This window comes from Megascapheus bottae, chromosome 10, assembly GCF_031878675.1.
Source record: "Megascapheus bottae isolate mThoBot1 chromosome 10, mThoBot2.hap1, whole genome shotgun sequence".
In the NCBI taxonomy this organism is placed as follows: Eukaryota; Metazoa; Chordata; class Mammalia; order Rodentia; family Geomyidae; genus Megascapheus; species Megascapheus bottae.
This window is the reverse complement of record NC_143518.1, coordinates 37,792,317-37,813,743: the sequence shown is the minus strand read 5'-3', so window position 1 is coordinate 37,813,743 and position 21,427 is coordinate 37,792,317. Positions and strand designations below refer to the sequence as shown.

Genomic DNA, 21,427 nt, shown 5'->3' with positions numbered 1-21,427 from the left:
TGGGACAATGCCCAGACCCAGAGTCCAAGCCCCAGGAAGGCCAAAAATAAATAAAGCTTCATCAATAACTACTGATAGTACAGCATCAATGCCTACTTATTAGAGGTGAGATAGAACTAGACAACGCAGGAAATCTATGAAGCGTCTCTAACTTCTAAAGATCTGTTGTTTTGAATATTATATGTGGGGGTTGGGAGTCAGTTCCAGCTGCTTCAGAAGTACCCTATAATGAAGTGTACCCCAAGCCCTCATGAGTAGAAACTTTCCAAGGTCATATTTGTCAACTGATTTGAAAGAGGCAGGTTTATTTCAAAGTCTGATAAAGAATACAAGTTATGGTATGGCTTCTTTGTTTTTGTTTGGTGCCAGGCCTGGGACTTGAACTCAGAGCCTGGTTACTGTGCCTAACCCTTTTGTTCTTAGGGCTAGTGCTCTATTATTGGAGCCACAGCTCCACTTTTGGTTTTTCAGTGGTTAACTAGAGGTAAGAGATGCCCAGTCTGGCTTTTAACTACAATCCTCAGATCTGTGCTTTTCTAAGTAGCTAGGAATACTGGTACCTAGATGTGTGTATGTGCATACACTTGTACTGAAGCTCAGGGTCTGAGTGCCAGTCTCTTAACACTTAAGACTCATTTGAGCCACAGCTCCACTTTGGCTTTTTGGTGGATAATTGGATAGAAGTCTGAAGCAATTTCTCACTTTGCTGGTTTTGAACCTAATACTAAAATTATAGGCTTAAGCTACTGGTACCCAGCTTTCAGTTGAGGTCTTGTTTTTATTTTTTTTTTGGTCCATCATGGGACTTGAATTCTGGGCCTGAGTGTTGTCCCTGAGCTCTGTAGCTCAAGGCTACTACTTTACCCTTGAGTTACAGTGCCTCTTCTGGTTTTCTGGTGATTAATTGAAGGTAAGAGTCTCTCTGAATTTTTTTAGTGCCCATCCTGTTTTTTTGTGTGTGTGTGTGGGTCTGGGCCCGTCCCTGAGCTCTTCAGCTCAAGGCTACTATCTTACCCTTGAGCCAAGCCCCACTTCCTTTTCTAGAGGTTAATTGGAGATAAGGATTACAGCTAAGGTCTTAAGAATGAGGAAAACACACCGAGCGTGGCTCTCGCCTATAATCTTAGCTACTCAGGAGGCTGAGATCTGAGTATCAAGGTTCAAAGCCAGCCCGGACACAAAAGAACCTGGGACTTTTATCTTCAATTAACGCCTAGAAAACAGGAAGTGGGGGTGTGGCTCTAGGGGTAGGGTGATAGCCTTGAGCTGAAGAGCTCAGGGACAAGGCCCAGGTTGAGTTCAAGCCCCATGACACAATTTTTCTCTCCCCCCTGCCCCCCCCCCCTGGAAACCAGGAAGCTCCAGGCTGGCTATTAACAGAGCAGAAAGGGTATTCACAAGGTTCTTTTCTACTCTATGATATAGCTCAGTCTGGACAGCCAGCATAACTTTTAGTTAAGATTGGTTATATGCAAGTTCTAAGTCTGTCTGCACTGTGCAGTTTTAAGACTATTTTGTTGTTTTGTTTTTGTTTTTGTCAGTTGTGGGGCTTGAATTTTGGGCATAGGCACTGTTCCTGAGCTCTTCTTCAGCTCAAGGCCAGTGCTCTACTACTTTGAGCCAAAGTGCCACTTCCAGTTTTCTGGTGATTAGAGATAAGAGTCTCCGGGGGCCTTTGTGCCCCGGGTTGGCTTTCAACTTAGATCTCAGCCTCCTGAGAAGTTAGGATCACAGGAGTGAGCCACTGGTGCCCAGGTATGGTTACTTATATTTTAGATATTCCTTTATAAAATGCAGTATAATACTACCTATTTTAAAGTCACTGGCAGGATGTCAAATATGCAGTGTTTAGAACATGTATTAGTTAAATAACATGTTATACTATTATACTACCAAGTAGTCAACTAATACAATTCCAGAGATTAGGGAAATTAATAAGGCCGAATGAATAAATCATTAAGGATAAAGGGAAGAGTGGCAAGCCTTGTTGCCAAAAGGACAAGCAAGAAATCAAAGCCCAACTCCATCATGGGCCACTAGACATATTACCACCCCCCATTTGATAAAAGGGAAGTTTCATTACATGTCCCCAAGGACAAATGCCTGAGTCTTTGCAGGGGTTGGGTGTGGCTCTATACATAACCACAGAGAAGCAACACCTTGGCTTAGGCAGGTTCCTCCTGTTCTTTGGGTGATTAAGTACAAAGGACAGCTGTTTCTTCCTTCAACTGAGAAATATGAAAAACAGACCTTTAGGAAGACAAAAAGATTAGATGGGGTGGTGGCTCACGCCTGTAATCCTAGCTACTTAGAAGGCTAAGATCTGAGGATCGTGGTCCAAAGCCAGCAAGGACACTAAAAAAAATTCAGCGGACTCTTATCTCTAATTAATCACCAGAAAACCAGAAGTGGCACTGTGACTCAAGGGTAAGGTGGTAGCTTTGCTTTGAGCTGCAGAACTCAGGGACAACGCCTAGGCCCAGAGTTCAAGTCCCAAGACCAACCAAAAAAAAAAAAGAAGGTAAAAAGAATTAATGGCCTCATTCCTATGTTCCCTTGCTCCCCAGTAAGGTTTTCTATCTACTTCCACTCTGGTAGGAGGTAGATATGCCAAGGTTGAAAAAACACATAACAACTTTCTCAAATGACTTAGATTTAATCATCGGAAGCAAACTAAATTGAAAGCTTACAATAGAGAAGAATTACATGTCAGTGTCTTTTGCAAACTGAGCTGGGACAGAATGAGACTTGGGGCTGCTCCTCAAACCTGTTCCCTTCTAAACAAAGACATCCACAGTGTTCCTGGCACACTGGCCCAGAAACTGCTGTTTCTGTGCATTGAGGTCGCCTTGTCCGCCACTCACTCCTGGCCAGCATCAGGAGCCCCACCTTGCCTGTTCTGGTCATCACCTTTCTTTTTGTGGCCTGAGACGATGTCATCAATCCGAAGCAGCAGAACTGCAGTCTAGAAGAAAAAGAGGTCAACAGAGAATGGAAAGATACTGTTTTTTTTTTTTTTTTCCTAAAAAGAGGATGTATTCTCTAGCTCCTCCCATTGAATTACCATTTTATATGAAATCTACCTTTTCAATCTTGAATGTACAATGAATGTAATTCCAAAGTAAAGGATGTAGCTCTGCTATGTTTCATTGTCTTTGTGTAAACTAAAAATTAAGTAGGGAAATGGAAGTCCTGCAATATCTTTATAGAGAAATAAACTACCTTTTGTGGACCTTCCTTCAAGACTAAATCAAACATAACAGTTTTCAGTAGTATCTGGAAACACATCAACACACATTAACATATCTCACCTCCACAGCTGTTTTGTACGTTTGCAGCTTTACAGCCAATGGCTCCCAAATGCCTAATTCCTTCATGTCCACCAATGTGCCTGTTTCGCCATTTACACCCCAGGTCTCACAGTTATCCTGTGTATGCTTAGCCTACAATTAGAATGAAATAAGAGGAAAATATTAGTAACAACCTAAGTTGGCAAAGAGCATTAGTTAAAAAAATGAGCAGTAAGAAAAAAATGATAAAGATCAAAGGACAGTAAAGATCAAAAGGACAGAAATATTTGAATAAATAAATTGTAAAAACAAGTTGGACCAATATATAAAACTATCCCCCTAGGCAATTTCCCTTAACTCACCAAGATAATAACAAGAGAGAACTTACCCTAAGGGAGGTAAGTAGCCGAATAGTACTGGCCCCACAGTTCTGGATCAGGGTACGAGGAATGACCTCCAAAGCCTGAGCAACAGCCCTGTATGGCCACTGCTCCACACCAGTCATGGCCTTGGATTTTTCTGTCAAGGCGTGGGCCACAGCCATCTCAGAGGCTCCACCTCCGGGTACTAGCTGAGGGTCCAGAAGAACATTTCGGCACACTTGCATGGCATCCTGCAGGTTTCGTTCTACTTCCTTGAGGAAGGAGACAGAGGCAGTATGATGACTCAGAACGTAAGGATTTCCTGACTACCAATGTTAATAAGCCAAAAAACAGAAAACCCAAAAATGTCCTTGGAACTCCCTAGTGGAAAAGGTACAGGGAAAAATGTGTAACTCATGATTGTAAGAGATTAGGATATGTGTCTGCAAGAAGGCTGGTGCATATCATTTAAACTAGGATGTTAGGTCTTTATTAAACTAGAACTAAACCCTATTTCATTATATTTATGTATGACCTTTAGGAAATTACATGATGTAGTCTCAATTGTCTTACTAGTAGCTAAAATCTTTTCTCTTTTAAAACTGATATACAAGGGCTGGGAGTTTGGCCTAGTGGTAGAGTGCTTGTCTAGCATGCACGAATACTGGGGTTCAATTCCTCAGTACCACATATATATAGAAGAAGCCAGAGGTGGTGCTGAGGCTCAAATGGTAGAGTTCTAGCCTTGAGAAAGCCCAAGGACAATGATCAGGCCCTGAGCTTAAGCACAGGACCAGCAAAAAAAACAAAAACATACAAAAAAACCCCTGATATACCAAAGTGAGGGACTCTAGATATGCCTCTAGCAGTATAGCGCCAGCTGAATATGCAAGATGAGCAAGCATGAACCCAAAGATTAAATCCCAGTATTATCTTCCAATTTACCAAAATCAATACAGGATGATTTTAAACCCTTAAGAACTCTCAAGAAAGGAAATACTTTTCAGGCTGACTCACCGAGAGAATATCTTTGCTGGCTCCTCTAAGGAGAATAGTGCAGGCTTTGGGGTCTTTGCAGTCAGTGATGAATGTAAAATACTCATCTCCAATTTTCTTAATCTCCAACAAGCCTGCTCCTGTTCCAACATCATCTTCTCTCAGTTCTTCAGGTCGGCTGACTATTCGGGCCCCACAAGCTCTATTGGGTGAAGGGAGTGGGGAGGGGGGGGGGAGAAAGCAGATGACTGTAAAAATAGCTTTTTACCACTTCCCCATGGTAGAGTGTGGCTGAGAATTAGTCATGCTGTACTGCCCAAATGGGCCTCAAGGCCAATAATAGAATTATATTAAAAAATGGATGCCAAGGTCAAGCAAAGGAAGAGCTGAATAAGGAAATAAGTACATATTTGACTCAATTTTGCTTTTCTGGATGCCAGGGTTTAAACTCAGAGCCTGGGCCCCATCTCTAAGCTTTTGTGCTCAAGAATTGCACTCTACTACTTAAAACTCTACTTACTGTACTCAGCTTCCTGAATAGCAAGGAGTCACTGGTGCCCAGCTCTTTCTACTAAGTTTTAGTTTAAGGTAAATATTTTGTTCACCATGTACTCCATCATTTTGTGTCTGTCTCAATACAGTACCAAATACTACGAACCAAAGAACAATGAACTATCAAAATTGTAAGTCAAGATACAAGATAATAGGGGCTGGAAATGTGGCTTAGTGAGAGTAATTGCCTATCATGCATGAAGTCCTGGGTTTGATTTCTCAGTATCACATAAACAAAAAAAAAACCTGGAAGTGGTGCTGAGGCTCAGTGGTAGAGGAGGAGCTTTGAGCACAGAGTCTCAGGGACAGTATCTCGGTCATGAGTTCAAGCATCATGACTGGCCAAAAAAAACAAAACCTTTAAAAAACAACAACAACAACAAAACAAACAAAAAAAAACCAGTCCTGGGGCTTGTACTCAGGGCCTGAACACTGTCCTTGGGCTTTCTCAAGACTAGAGCTCTATCACTTGAGCCACAGCACCACTTATGGCTTTTTTCTATGTATGTGGTACTGAGTAATTGAACCCTGCTCTTTGTGCATGCTAGGCAAGCACTCTACCACTAGGCCAAGATCCTGGCAGAGTTGACTCACACCTGGAATCCTAGCTACTCACATCTGGGGACTGAAGTTCAAAGCCAGCCCCAGCACAAAATGACCTGAGACTCATTTTTTTTTTTTTTTTTGTGGAACATGGGGCTTGAACTTGGCCTGGGTGTTATCCCTGAGCTCTTGAGCTTAAGGCCAAGCCCACTTCCCATTTTTTCCCCCCTAGAGGTTAATTGGAGTCTCAGGTCCTTTTGTGCCCGGGCTGGCTTTGAACCTTGATCCTCAGATCTCAGCTTCCTGAGTAGCCAGGATTACAGTCCAGCTAACCTCTAGAAAACTAGAAGTGGGGCTTGGCTAAAGGGTAGTGAGTAGCCTTGAGCTGGGACAATGCCCAGGCCAAGTTCAAGCCCATGACCCTCTCCTGCTCCCCGCCCCAGACAAAAAACCTGACTAATGCAGTAGGGTACATTTAACAACTTTATGTGAATAAATTAGCATTAAAAATTGATGCTGAGGGGCCAGGAGTTTGGCCTAGTGGTAGAGTGCTTGCCTAGCATGCACGAAGATCTGGGTTCAATTCCTCGGTACCACACATATATAGAAAAAGCTGGAAATGGTGCTGTGGCTCAAGTGTCAGAACATTAGCTTTGAGAAAGCCCAAGGACAGTGCTCAGGCCCTGAGTACAAGTCCCAGGACTGACAAAAAAAAATGCTTTGTACAGATATCAATGTAGAAATAGTTAATGTAACATATAGCTACATTAATAACTAACAATCTAATTGAGGAAACTGATGATCCTGCTATATTTTGAACCAGTTGCAATACACTGCTCAGTAAACGTTCTTTCAGAATCACTACAAGGACATTATAAAGAACAGTAATGTTTAACAAGTATCATTTAGAAATGTAATAGACACCCACCAAGGTAGTGATTACAGATGTCTTAAGTACTAGCTACTCACTAATGGTTAAGGGGTAACAGTTGGATTAGAAAGCTTCAGGAGGTGGCAGACAGTTACACTTCTGTTTTTCTATGTGTTATTGTACACTATATTTTTTCAAGTAATGACTAAATTATATAGCTATATATACTCTATAGATATGTTTTATTACATATATTAATATGTATCTATGACAAACTCTCAGCTTAATTTTAATCATATTCTAAAAATCTATGTGCCAGTGATTGTATATAGAGATTCCCTTCTTTTTTTTTTTTTTTTTTGCCAGTCCTGGGCTTGAGCTCAGGGCCTGAGCACTGTCTTTGGACTTTCTCAAGGCTAGAATTCTACCACTTGAGCCTCAGCACCATTTCTGGCTTTTTTCTATGTATGTGGTACCGAGGAATTGAACCCGGGTCTTCGTGCATGCTAGGCAAACACTCTACCTCTACTCTAGGACAAACTCCCGGCCCGAGATTCCCTTTTGAATAACTTAAACATGACATTTGAAATATGATGTAAAAATCAATGTTAACAAAATCTATTTTAAAAACAAAAAGAAAAGACAGGAAAAAATGATTATTGACTACTCACCTAGCAATGCGATTATTATCTGTCTTCCGGACTCTACGGATGGCTGTGATATTAGCCCGCATGAGGTAGTGCTGTGCTAAATCTGAAATTCAAGAGTAGAGATGTCAAACTGGATGCAAAACTCTTGAGTTTTGACCTCCAAGTACTCTAAACATTATACTTATTAGGTATGTGTGAACATGAATGAGGAACAAAAGTATCCAACCTCTTCAAGTAGACTGGAAAAAATTAATGGAGCCCAACCTGAGATGCCCTTTTCTGTGATGACCACATCAGGCTTCATTTGGATAATATCATCACAGAGCTGTTGGATATACTCTTCTTCCATTTGAAGGATTCGTGTGAAGTCTTCCTCTCGGGTAATCTCAATGTCTGTCTGTATAGTGAAGAAATGGCACAGATTTAAAAACAAGAACCCCCCAAAAATGGGTTAGGCTAGAAGGTACAGTGGTTCAAGCTTATAATCATAGCTACTCATGAGGCAAAAATCAGTAGACTCATAGCTTGAGGCCAATCTGAGCAAGTTTGAGAACCCAGTTCAATCAATAAAAGTTGAACATGAAGTAGGTGAAGCTGGCTCAGATATCTTGAAATCCTGCATACTTAAAAGGCTAAGATTGGGAAGATCATAGTTTCAGACCGGCCTAAATAAAAATGTTTGTAAGACTGTATCTCAACCAAAAAGCTGGGCATGTAAGCAATGTGCTTATCATCCAACTTGAAGGGAAGGAAGATCATAGTACAGGCTTACTAGGATGTAAGTGTGAAATAATTTATAATACCAGCCTAAGGCTGGGAGTTTAACCTAGTGGTAGAGTGCTTGCCTAGCATGCACAAAGACCCGGGTTGATTCCTCGGTACCATATACATAGAAAAAAGCCAGAAGTGGTGCTGTGGTTCAAGTAGTAGAGCTCTAGCCTTGAGAAAACCCAAGGACAGTACTCAGTGCCCTGAGCCCAAGCCCAGGACTGGCAAAAAAAAAAAAAAGAACACCAGCCTAGTGAACACAAGGCCCAAGTGCAAACCTCCGTATTGCAAAAAAGAAAAGCCTGGGTTTAGGGGCCAGGAGTATAGCCTAGAGTTACAGTGCTCGCCTCGCATGCACAAAGACCTGGGTTTGATTCTTCAATACCATATGCACAAAAAAGGTGGAAGTTGTGTTGTGGTTCAATGGCAGAGCACTAGCCTTGAGCAAAAAAGGGTCCAAGGACAGTACCTAAGCAAGTTGAAGAACTAGGACTAGAAAAACAAACAAAAAAACACAAAAAGCCTGGGTTTGAACTGGGAATGTGGCTTAGAGGGAGAGTGCTTGCCTGGCAAGCATGAAGCCTTGGGTTCAATTCCTTAGTACTACATGAACAGATGCTGACCATGAGCAAAACAAGCTCAGCAACCGTGCCCAAGCCCCTGAGTTCAAGCCCCAGGACTCCACCCTACTCTAATGCAAAAAAAAAAAAAAAAAAAAAAAGTCTGGGCTAGTATAACATAAACATTAGTCCAATTACTGTGTTTTCTCTACATACTCCTAACAGATCTCTCCCTTTCTTTGTCAGTCCTGGGGCTTGAACTCAAGGGTCTGATCACTGTCATTGAGCTTTCTCAAGGCTAGAGCTCTACCACTTGAGCCACAGCACTATTTCCAGCTTTTTTCTATGTAAGTGGTACCAAGCAATCAAACCTAGGTTTTCATGCGTGCTAGGCAAAGCACTCTGCCACTAGGCCAAACTCCCAGTCACAGATTTTTTTTTTTGCCAGTCTTAGGCTTGAGCTCAGGGCCTGAGCACTGTTCTTGGACTTTCTCAAGGCTACAGCTCTACTACTTGGGCCTTACCACCATTTCCGGCTTTTTTCTATGCATGCGGTACTGAGGAATTGAACCCAGGTCTTCATGCATACTAGGCAAGCACTTTACCACTAGGCCAAACTCCCAGTCCCCAGTCACACATCTTTTAAAATATTAGTTAGAATGTTAAGTTGGGCAAGGCATAGCTTATGCCTGTAATACTAGCTACTCAGGAGGCTGAGTAGCTGCTCAAAGACAGCCTATGAGACTCTATCTCCAATTAACCACTAAAAAACCACACTAGAAGTGTGGCTCAGGAGGTAGGGTGGTAGCTTTGAGCTGAAGAGCTCAGGGACAGCGCCCAGGCCCAGAGTTCAAGTCCCACCACCTACAAAAAAAAAAAAATGCTAGCTTTTCACTCAGTTTAACTGAATTTGGCTTCTCTCGGCTGTTTGCCCACCCAGGTTCAATGCTAATATTCTGCCAGTATGCATGATTAATAGAGGAGGTCTTAACTAGTCATACTAATTAAGTTGATTCTTGTTTTTAATCCTTGTTAAAATCCAATGGCTTTGTTCTACAGCTTTGTAGGCTACCTGCTTTTTGTAAGTTCTCCTTTAGTACTTCAAAGCTAAATTAACTTCTCTTTTATATCCTTTAGATGTATTAGGAAAGATGCCACAATAAATATAAATTGGAAGCCACTTAGGAGCTGGTGGTTCATTTCTGTTATCCTAACTACTCAAGAGGCTGAGATATGAGGATCAAGATTGTGACACCCTTACCTCCAATTAACCACTCAGAAACCAGAAGTAGCATTATGGCTCAAATGGTAGAATGTTAGCCTTGAACACAAAGTGGCACAGAGGCAGCACCTAGGGCCTGAGTTCAAGCTCCACAACTGACAACAAGCAAAATGGAAGCAAACAGAAATGTGTTTAAGTCTTGATTTGAGGTGTGTTTCTCAGGCAAATAAACCAACTATCTGTGTTCTTTCACTCACATTGGTGTTCTACTACTTGAGGTAAGCTCCAATTTCAGCTGTTCTGCTGACTTTGAACCATGATTCTCCAGGCTTCATCCCTAAGGTAGTATTATGAAGCACTGGTACCCAGCTTAACAGCCTAACGGAATCTAAAAGCCAATGAAAGGACAGTACCAAAAAGAGACAAGATCAAGCATAAAGTAAGATGACTATCTGGCTTTTTTTTCTTATGATGGAGGTCTCATTCTGTTGCTAAGGACAGTTATAATGTGTGAGTAGACTAAGTACCGGAGACTTCTGGCATATGACCCCACACTTGGCTATTTGATCCAATTTTAACAAATTTAGAACTTATGTTTTTTATTTTATCCCCGGCACTCTTAAGCTTTAGACTCACCTATAAAAGAGGTAATATCAATGCTTTTCAAGAAATATCAGGGCTCAATGGCTCATGTCTGTAATCCTAGCTACTTAGGGGGCTAAGATCTGAGGATCAAGGTTCAAAGCCAGCTCAGGCACAAAAGGACCTGAGTCTCTTTTAATCTCCAATTAAGAAAACAGGAAGTGGGGCTTGGCTCAAGGGTAGGGTGGAAGCCTTGAGCTGAAGAGCTCAGGCACAGCACTCAGGCCAAGTTCAAGCCCCATGACCCACAAAAAAGTTAAAAATTAGTGGTAATTTATGTAAAGGACACAACTTTCATGGCATTTGTCCACATAAGCATCAGATTCCACTTTAAGGAATAGGGATATATATCTTACCTGGCTTTCTCCCTTCTTGTACTCCAGAGAAGAATCCAGCAGCACGATACGAGGGTTCTTGATATAGCGCCGCATTCGGGGATGGGTCACATCCTTGTTAATCATGACTCCTCGTAAGACACAAGAGTCTTCTATGATGCCCCCAGGTATCTGAACAAAAGAAGACCCACTTTACAACCAAGAGGAGAAAACTGAGATTATGGCACTTCACAAATTCAAAACTGTTTATTGCAGAGTACTAGCCTAGCATGGATGAAGCCCTCCCTAGGTTCGATTCCTTGATATCACATGTATACTTCGACAAGTCTAAGTACCCTATCATTACTCCATTCTCCCCCATCTTTCTCATCTATACCCTCAAGTTATTTGACTCCATTTTCACATGTGTACACTGAATATAATGGCTATATCTCCCTACCCTTCTCTCCATCCATCTTCTTTTCTTCCAAAACATGTTCCAGTTACTTAGTATTCATTTTGTTAAACTGTTCATTAGTTGTTAAGAGTTATACCACTGGAATCCCTACTTGGGCATACAAGCCTTTAGTTAATGTTTATGTATAATATATGCATATAAACCTGTATGTTTTCATATATATATATTTGTATTTTCAGTCTAACTTCCACATATGAGCAAAAGTGTGACATTTGTTTGGGTCTGAGTTACTTCATTTACATAATCCTTTCTAGGTTCATTCATTTCCCTGTAAATGACAAGTTTTCTGACAAATGAGTAAAATTCTACCGTATATATGCTCCATACTATTTTTTTTCTTTTGTTGGTCATAGGACTTGAACACTGGACCTAGGTGCTGTGCCTGAGCTCTTCAGCTCAAGGTTCCGATCCTACCCCTTGATCCACAGCACCACTTCCAGTTTTCTAGTGGTTACTTGGAGATAAGAGTCTTGCAGACTTTAGTGCCTGGGCTGGCTCTGAACAGCAACCTTCAGATCTCAGTCTCCTAAGTAGCAAGGATCACAGATGTGAGCCATGGCGCCCTGTTCTTTTTATCTTAAGTTTAGTAGAAAGTAGGTTTTTGTTTCTCAGGTTTTAAGTATAGTACACTTACCTAGATTTTTCTTTTTTTGGAGGAGGCTAGTCCTGGGGCTTCAACTCAGGGCTTGCCATCAACTTAACTTGCCATCCCCAAACCCCTGTGTTCTCTACCACTTGAGCCATAGTGCCACTTCTAGCTTTTTTGGAGTTTTATTGGAGATAAGAATATCGTGAGCCATGCACGGTGGCTCATGCCTGTAATCCTAGCTACTCGGAAGGCTGAGATCTGAGGAGGTTCAAAGCCAGACTAAACACTAAAGTCTACTAAAGTCCGCGAGACTCTTCAATTAGCCACTAGAAAACCAAAGTGGGGCTGTGGTTCTAAGGGTAGAGCAGCAGCCTTGAGCTGAAGAGCTCACGGACAGTGGCCAGGCCCAGAGTTCAAGCCCCATGACCAACAAAAAAGAATATTATGGACTATCCTGCCTGGCCTACCTTCGAACCACAATTCTTAGATCTCAGTTGCCTGAGTAGCTAGTGTGAGCCACTGAGTAGCGGGTATAAGCCACTGGTGCCCAGTTTTTCCTAGTTCTTATTAAAGACATCTTGCTCTGACTTAAAGCTATTTCCTTCACAAGTGGGTTAATTCATGTCAGAAAATAATTCATTCCAAAAGTATATATTGGATCAACTTACCTTTTCCACTCTTGCATATTTCTTGATATCAATTTCCTTCCGGCCATTTTCCTCAAACTGCACAGTCTTGACAGCATCCAGGGCAATGTTACAAGCCAAAGCAGACCACCGACTGATTACTTTGGTAGTAATTGAACTATTGATGATGTTCAGCATCATTTCACGGTTATTAACATCAACAGGGGTGCTGGAGGAAAGAAAGTCGGGTAACTTATTCAGTTGGCAACTTAAGACATTTAACCAAGTCTCTTATATAAATATTCTGATCCAACAGGAGGCCAAGAGGCGGATGGCAGGCCCAGAGTTCAAGTCCCACAAGGGATAAAAAAAAAAAATAGTAGTAAGAAAAGAAAAAGGAAAAAGTCAGAGGTATTTTAAAAAGAAAAAAAAAAAAAATAGAGGGCCATGAGTTTGGCCTAGTGGTAGAGTGCTTGCCTAGCATGCAAAAAGACCTGGGTTCAATTCCTTGGTACTACATACACAGAAAAAGGTAAAAGTAGTGCTGTAGCTCAAGCATAAAGCACTTGCCCCGAGAAAGCCAAGGACAGTAACCAGTTCCTGAACTTAAGGCCCATGACTGACCAAACAAAAAAGAAAAAGTCTCAGACTTCCTAACCAAGGCTGGCTTTGAAGTGTTATCTTCACTTCTCAGCCTCCTCTAAGCAGCTAGGATTACATGTGTGAATCAATGGTACCTGGGCTCCAAAATGTCTATGTACCTTCTCATCTTGCTTTCATTTCTGACAAAAATAATACTGAGATCTAGAACTACATTTGAAAGACATACTTGGATTTTCTTTATTACCTAAGAAGAAACAGTCTTGTAGGTCTCCCAGGCTTACTATTATCCCTATCTGACCATTGATTGCATACCTGATTTTCTTTAGAGTGCTGATCATATCATCCAGTGCCATGCGGTAAGCACTGATTACCACTGTTGGGTGCATTTGCTGCTCTAGGAAATGCTCAGCCACAGACAGCATTTCTCCCGCTGGAAAAAAATAAAGATATCATGGTAATGTTTTCAAAGTACAGAGATATCAAGGCAACTTCATTATGCTTCTAAAAAAATCTCTTTCCACAAATATACCCTTCCTAATTGAGGTATCATTTAGTTTCTAGTACTATTTTGAATTTTATGATTTATACAAACCAATTCTTCTTTTTCTTTTTGCCAGTCCTAGGGCTTGAACTGAGGGCCTGAGCACTGTCCTTGAGCTTTCAAGTGGAGCCATAGCCCACTTCCAGCTTTTCTATATATGTGGTACCAAGGAATGGAACCCAGGTCCCCAGCTAATTCTTAAAAGAAACCATCCAGCTAGGTGATGGTTCTGCATACTTATAATCCTAGCATGCTAGCCTTTGAGCAAAAGCTAAGGGACAGAATCCAAATCTGGAATTCAAGCCTATGGGAAGAAAGAAAAAGAAAAAAGAAAAAGGAAAAAGAAGATCGACCTACACCTGTAATCCTAAGTACTCAGGAAGCTGAGATCTGGGGATTCTATTTCAGAGCCAGGTATGGCAGACAATCTAGACACCATCTTCAATTAACCAGCAAAAAGTCAAGCAAGAAATAAACCAAACTAGGGCCAGGAGTTTGCCTAGTGGTAGAGTGCTTGCCTTCCAGGCATAAAGACCCAGGTTCAGTTCCTTGGTACCAAATACATAGAGAAAGCCTGAAGTGGTGCGATGGCTAAAGTGGTAGAGCAACAATGCTCAGGCCCTGAATTCAAGCCTAGGACTGGTGAAAAAAAGAAATAGACCAAATTAAACAGATTGTATATGTTTTTACTACAAGTAGAAGGTAGACCTATGAGACTTACGTATTATGGACATGTCCATATATATGTACACCTGTATATGAAATTATGTATCAACACAGAACCTGAGTCTATATGGGATTAGAGAAGGGGAAGAAGACAAAACAGTGAAGTCATGTCAAGATAAGCAAAGTTGAGATGAAGTTCAAACCGTAGTATAGGACAAAAAAAAAAAAGGCAAATAAATTGAAATATACTGCAACTATATATGAAAACAGCATAAAGAGTCTCAATTTAGGAGTTGAGAATGTGGCTTAGTGGTTGAATGCTTGCCTAGCATGCATGAAGCCCTGGGTTTGATTCCTCAGTACCACATAAACAGAAAAAGCCACAGAAGCCAGACGAGGTGGCTCACTCCTGTAATCCTAGTTACTCAGAAGGCTGAGTGACATCTGAGGTCCAGAGTCAGCCCAGGCACAAAAAGACCCAAGACTCTTATTTCCAATTAACCTCTAGAAAACAGGAAGTGGGGCTTGGCTCAAGGGTAGGGTGGTAGCCTTGAGCTGAAGAGCTCAAGGACAGTGCCCCACCTAGCTCATGCCCCACCCAAAAAACAACAAAACAAAACAAAAAGCCAACCCCCACAGAAGTGGCACTGTGGCTCAAGTGGCAGAGCACTAGCCTTGAGCAAAAAGCTCAGGGATAGTGCCCAGGCCCTGAGTTCCAGATTCAGGACAAAAAAATAAATCTGAATTTAATTTCCAAAAAATAAATTTATGATATCATGTAATTATTTTTCTCAAAAATATTTTGCAAAGCCAGGTGCAGTGGCTCACACCTGTAATCCCAGCTACTTACGAGGCTGGGATATGAGGATCAGGTTTCAAAGCCAGTCTGAGTACAAAAGGACCTAAGACTCTTATCTCCAATTAACCTCTAGAAAATGGAAGTGGGGCTTGGCTTATGGGTAGGGCACTAGCCTTGAGCTGAAGAGCTCAGGGGCAAAGCCCAGGCCCAGGGATAGGGCGGTAGCCTTAAAGAGCTCAGGGACAGTGCCCAGGCTAAATTCAAGCCTGGGCTTTTCTTACTGGGTTCTTGCTGTTTTTTTCTTTCCTTTGCTCTAACACCAACCTCTTTAGATCAAACTTTTTTGTTGGTTAATTGGAGATAAAAGAGTCTCATGTAGGGCCGGGAGTTTAGCCTAGTGGTTAAAGTGCTTGCCTAGCATGCATGAAGACCCGGGTTCGATTCCTCGGTACCACATACATAGAAAAAAGCTGGAAGTGGTGCTGAGGCTCAAGTGGTAGAGCTCTAGCCTTGAGAAAGTCCAAGGACAGTGCTCAGGCCCTGAGCTCAAGCCCAGGACTGGCAAAAAAAAAAAAAAGAGTCTCATGTACTAGGAGGAAATGGCTCAAGCCACTAGTACTAGTTACTAAGGAAGCGGAGATCTGGGAATCACAAGACTTTTCAATTAACCAACCCCAAAAAGATGGAAGTGGAGCTGCAGCTCAGTTGGTTAAGTACCAACAAGAGATCAGGGAAAGCGCCCAGAGTTCAAGCCCCAGGACCTGTATAAAACAAACCCAAAATCTAACAAGCACAACACTGACATTTTTAGTCTTTTATTCTCTTACCAAGAATGATTACTGATGTGGTCCCATCTCCAACTTCTTCATCCTGAGTCCGGCTAATTTCAATCATGGATTTGGCTGCTGGATGCTGGACCTGAATCTGTAGAAAAACATAAATTATCACTGAATCAGTACTCTTAAACCAACCTGCTTGGGGCACAACTTTTTTTTTTTTGTGCCAGTCGTGAGGCTTGAACTTAGGGTCTGGGAAATGTCTTTGGATACGTTTTGCTCAAGGCTAGTGCTCTGCAACTTGAGCACCACTTTTGGCTTTTTCTGAGTATGCTTCATGCATGGTAGGGGAGCACTTTACCAGTAGGCTATGCTCCTGTCCTTGGTTTTTGTGTTTGTGTGCACTAGTGATCAAATCCAGGGTTTTAAACATGCTATATTCCTAGCCCTTGGTTTCTGAGACAATGTCCTATGGTGTAGCCCAAGCTATGGTCTTAAATTCACCATCCTTCTGCCTTTGTACTGCTGGGATTATAGGCATGGGATACCAGTTTACCAACTTGAATCTTAATGGGTCCTTTTTACAAAGCTGTTAGAAAGCAAGTGAAACCTGGACATTACTCACTCATGACTGTAATCCTAGCTATTCAGGAGTCTGAGATCCAAGGATCACGGTTCAAAGCTACCCTGGGCAAGAAAGTCTGTGAGACTTATTATCTCATCAGAAAACTGGAGTGGCACTGTGGTTCAAGTGGTAGAGTGCTAGCCTTGAGCTGAAGAGCTCAATGACAAGGGCAGACCCAGCGTTCAAGCTCTACAACCACCACTACCAACAACAAAAAAAGCAAATGAAAAAAAAACATACCTCTCGAAGAATGGCATTGCCATCATTGGTCATCACGATGCCTCCCATTGGGTCCAGAAGCATCTAAGACAAACAAAAGTGTTTCAGATAACCCCCATCAAAGCAAAAAAAATAATATATATATATATATGTGTGTGTGTACACACACACACACACACACACACACAGCCTAAAAGTTTTCATTGATCATAACTCTACCTTCATCATAGACTTAGGTCCCAAACATGTTCGGATGATATCTGCAATAGTCTAATGGAAAGGAAACAAGATATACAAGCATAAATGAGACAACAGCATGAATGCATTGGAAAGCAATGCATAGATACAGTATTAACAATAATGCCTCTAAAAATAGGGTTGGCAAGCCAGGCAATGAGATCTGAGGATTACAATTTGAAGCCACTCTGGGCAGGAAACTTCCTGAGACTCTCAACTATAATAGACCACTCAAAAGACCCAGAAATGGCATTGTTACTCAAGTGGTAGAGCACTTGCCTTGAGCAGAAAGAAGCTCAAGGGAAAACACTTAGTTCAACTGGGGTGTGGGGGAGGGTATGAGGGGGGTCTGTGAGACTTTTATCTCTAATTATCCATGAGGAAACTAGAAGTGGTGCTGTGGCTCAAAGTTGTAGGGAGCCAGCCTTGAGTGAAAAGGCTCAAGCACAGAACCCAGGCACAGAGTTCAAGCCCCACAACCAATAAAGCTACAATTCCCTTAACAGGCCAAACTTTGTCATTCAAGTGGGACTTCAAGTCACTTTATTAGTTCATTCAAGATACTTAATGAATACCTTATCTATAGTATGCACTAGAAATATAAATCAATGTAGTTCTTCCCTCAAGTAGGAAAAACAAATAGAATACTAAACACGTATACTGTAACAAAATTGTGCCCATATTAATAAGAGATTATTAGGCTCTATTTATTGCCAGTCCTGGGCTTTTACTCAGTTTGGGCACTGTCCCTGAAGCCTTTTGCTCAAAACCAGGACTCTACTTCTGTCCTTTTTGATGCTTCATTCAAACGTCACACAGACTTTCTACCCAGGCTGGCTCTGAACCTCTACCCTCAGAACTCAGCCTTCTGAGTAGCTAGGATTACAGGCTTGAGCCATCGTCCCCTAATCCTTTATTTTTTTTCTCTGTGCAGGATCTCACAATCTTGCTTGGCTTTTTCACTCCAGACTGGCCCACTATTACCTGAACCACACCGCCACTCTCAGCTTTTAGCTGGAAATAAAGTCTCATGGACCTTTTTGCCTGTACTGGCTTGGAATACTCAGATCTCAGCCTCCTGAGTAGCTAGGATTATTCAGAGTGAGCCATTAATACCAGTTTAGGCTTAACTCCTTTTTAGAAGGTAAGGTGTCCTTCTCTTTACCACCATCCGGGAAATAAAGACAAGTTAACTTTTTCTCTGCCTAACTACATTATAAAGCTTTGATACGTAGGAAACTCACTACTATGAACAAATATAGAAAGATGAGATGAGAGCTGGAAGCACACTATTATAAACACTTAAAAGATATGCCACCTGGCTGGGATGTGGCTCAGTGTTAAAGCATTTGCTTAACCTTCATGATAAAAACTGTGGGAGAGAGGGGAGCAGGATATGCTTGCTACCTTAGCAGCATTTATGTTTCCAGACTGAACTTTTCTTCCAGATTCACGCTTTGTATTCTGGCCTAAAACAGATAAAAATAGAAATCATAGTACACAAGCTAATTATACTCATTTTTTTGCAAATAAAAAAAAACACAGGTGGGTCAGTGGCTTGGTGGTAGAGTGCTTGCCTAGCATGCATGAAGCCTTGGGTTCAATTCCTCTGTACTACATATACAGAAAAGGCTGGAAGTGGTACTGTGGCTCAAGTAGAAGAGTGCTAGCCTTGAAGGGGGGAGGGGGGGAAGGAACTCAAGGACAGTGCCCAGGCCTCCTAGTTCAAGCCCCAGGACTGGCAAGACACACACACACACACAGAGTCAGGCACTGGTAGCTCTGGCCTGTTTTCCTAGCAACTCAGGAGGCTGAGATATGAGGATCCGGTTCAGTGTCAGATGGGGTAAGAAAGTCTCTTGAGACTTTTATCTCTAATAAACTGCTCAGAAAAAGCCAGAAGCTGGGCGCTAGTTGTTCATGCTACTCAGGAGGTTGAGATTTGAGGATTGCAGTTCAAAGACAGCCTGGGCATGAAAGGAAAGTCTGTGAAACTCTCTGATTAACCACCAGAAAACCAGAAGTGGCACTGTGGCTCAATTGGTAGAGCATTAGAGTTGAACACAAAGAAGCTCAGGGACAGTGCCAAAGCACAGAATTCCAGCCCCAGGATGGGCAAAAAATACAGGTGTCACACTAATATACATCAAGTTTATTAAACCATATACACTATAAACATTCAATTTAGTATGTATAAGTAGACCTCAAAAAAAATGTACTTACTTAGTTCTCTATTTCAACCTCTGAAATACTAAGATATTACTATATTACTTTAACTCAAGAATTCCGGCCAATCTTTCCCCACTAAACAATCAGGTATTCATAGCAGGGATTCATAACCTGAGACCTATGAATGGGACTTACTGGGAAAATGAATTCCTCAAAAGTGAATTTTGTGCCAGGTGTGGGGCTGGTGGCTCATGTCTGTAATCCTAGCTACTCAGGAGGCTGAGATATGAGGATCCAGGTTCAAAGCCAGCCTGGGCACAAAAGTACCTGAGACTCATCTGCAATTAATCTCTAGAAAGTGGGAAGTGGGTCTTGGCTCAAGGGTAGGGTGGTAGCCTTGAGCTGAAGAGCTCAGAGACAGCGCCCAGTCCAAGTTCATGCCCCATGACCCACCAAAAAAAAAAAAAAAAAAAAAGTGATGGGGCGGGAGTTTGGCCTAGGGGTAGAGTGCTTGCCTAGCATGCACCAAGACCTGGGTTTGATTCCTCGGACCACATACACAGAAAAAAAGACAGAAGTAGTGCTGAGGCTCAAGAGGTAGAGTTCTAGTCTTGAGAAAGTCAAAGGACAGTGTTCAGGCCCTAAGCTCAAGCCCAGGACTGGAAAAAATTTAAAAAAATGTGTGTGTATTTTTCTGGAAAGAGGATCCACAGCTATCTATCATTAGATTCTCAAAGGACCAGTGATGAAGATTGTACTGACAGTGAAAGCTTAATTAACAACTAACTGCATGCTGAGGAATGAGAATATGCTCATCTAAAGTATTTTAACCTTGCTTGGATGTCTTAGGAATGCCTTATAACCCATCAGTCAGAGTTAGTTACATAGTTAATTGCTAGACATATACACATCTGGAAATAACTTTCATAAATACAACACAAGGGTCAGGAGTGTAGCCTAGTGGTACAGTGCTTGCCTAGCATGCACAAAGCCCTGGGTTCGACTCCTCAGTACCACATAAACAGAAAAAGCCAGATGTGGTGCTATGGCTCAAGTGGCAGCACAAGCCATAAACAAAAAGTGTCCCAAGGACAGTACCCAGGCCCGGATTTCAAGTCCCAGGACTGGAGAAATAAACAAATGCATACATACATACATACATACATACATACATACATCAAGCGCAACACATTCCAAGTTGTCTTGACAGATCAGCGGTCCCTCCCTCATTACAGTTCCTTTACAGTTTAAATCAGTAAGTCTCCCAATCCAGTCCCAAACTCTAAACACCCACTTTAGGTAGGCAGCCATAGAACCTTCATTGAACTATACTCCAATAAGAAAGAATACATGTTCCCACCCAAAGGTTAAACGAGCCTTTTCCCAGATGTAGTTAAAAATGAATGAAAATAAAATAAAATGTTGGCCAACACTGTGCATACAGAGGACAGTAAGAAGGGGGTAGTGGCTAGTACACAAGTTATACTAAGGAAACACTACTCAGAAAGAAATGAGGGTTATCTCTAAAGGGAAAAGGAAATCATCAGAGAAGTTTGGGCAAAGTAAACCGGTTAGTAGGAAAGAGTACATCCAAGACCAATGAGAGAAATAAAATTGGTTCAGAAAGTGTTAAAGGCACAAAAGAAACGTAAAGGCAGAAGATGCCTCTTTCAATCTGCCAAAGCTCCTTTTATAAGCGGCTTACCTACCTGCCCACCTAAGTTCTAAGAAGAAATACTATTAAGCTCGTGACACTAATGGAAAAGCAATGTTATCGCTAATAATGGGCTGGGTCACGGGGGTAAAGCCAGGCCTAACTTGAAGAACCCATTCTTCACCGAGCCACACGCCGGGGACCACGCTGGGAAGGGTGCAGGGGAGTGGAGGGTGGCGGCGGAGGGAAGTTGCTTCCAGAAGCAGGCACGCGGAAAGACCAGGGACCCGGCCAGGGGAAAGTCAGTTTCCTCGGTGAGGCAAGCGTAGTTAAAGAGAAGGAAAGCGGAAGAACTTCCAAAAACCGAGAGGGTGACTGGAAGGTTCGGTTGGCCCGGTCATGGAGGGACGGACTGGGCAAGATTTTAAAGTGTGGAAAGAGGAGGAAGAAAGGAATCCCTTGGCTCTGTCCCCCTGAAACTTACTGAGCACGAGCACAGGACGGTGGCCCATCATGGCGGCGTGATGCAAAGCCTACCCGGCTACTTAGACCCGGGAGAACCTGCAGAAGCTTCTGGAGAGAGAAAGAGAGAGAATCACAGAAAACGTTGCCTCCTCAGAGTTGACACCTAAACACGCTAGTCTTCGAGGTGCCACCAATCACCTTAGTCCTTTC

The 21,427-nt window shown here is 42.1% G+C and overlaps 1 protein-coding gene across 1 annotated transcript; it reads right to left on the bottom strand.

Annotated features, from left to right (window-relative positions):
- Nucleotides 1-2,636: 2,636 nt before the first annotated feature.
- Cct3 (chaperonin containing TCP1 subunit 3) lies at nt 2,637-21,390 on the bottom strand. The gene is made up of 14 exons (XM_090340741.1): nt 21,237-21,390; nt 18,337-18,398; nt 16,912-16,962; nt 16,714-16,776; nt 15,900-15,996; nt 13,379-13,496; nt 12,506-12,692; nt 10,813-10,962; nt 7,529-7,661; nt 7,286-7,367; nt 4,670-4,850; nt 3,679-3,924; nt 3,312-3,443; nt 2,637-2,965 (listed from the first exon to the last, which is right to left on the bottom strand). The coding sequence occupies exons 1-14, from the start codon at nt 21,265-21,267 to the stop codon at nt 2,861-2,863; spliced, it is 1,638 nt and encodes a 545-aa protein (XP_090196867.1). The 5' UTR covers nt 21,268-21,390; the 3' UTR covers nt 2,637-2,860.
- Between the last annotated feature and the right edge of the window lie 37 nt (nt 21,391-21,427).

Excerpts from the sequence above, each read along its gene's own strand:
- Cct3 (XM_090340741.1), bottom strand. The coding sequence starts at position 21,267 with ATGATGGGCCACCGTCCTGTGCTCGTGCTCA. Across the intron at positions 18,399-21,236 it reads CCGTCCTGTGCTCGTGCTCA|GCCAGAATACAAAGCGTGAA; the intron begins GTAAGTTTCAGG and ends TATCTGTTTTAG. Across the intron at positions 15,997-16,713 it reads GCAATGCCATTCTTCGAGAG|ATTCAGGTCCAGCATCCAGC; the intron begins GTATGTTTTTTT and ends GTTTTTCTACAG.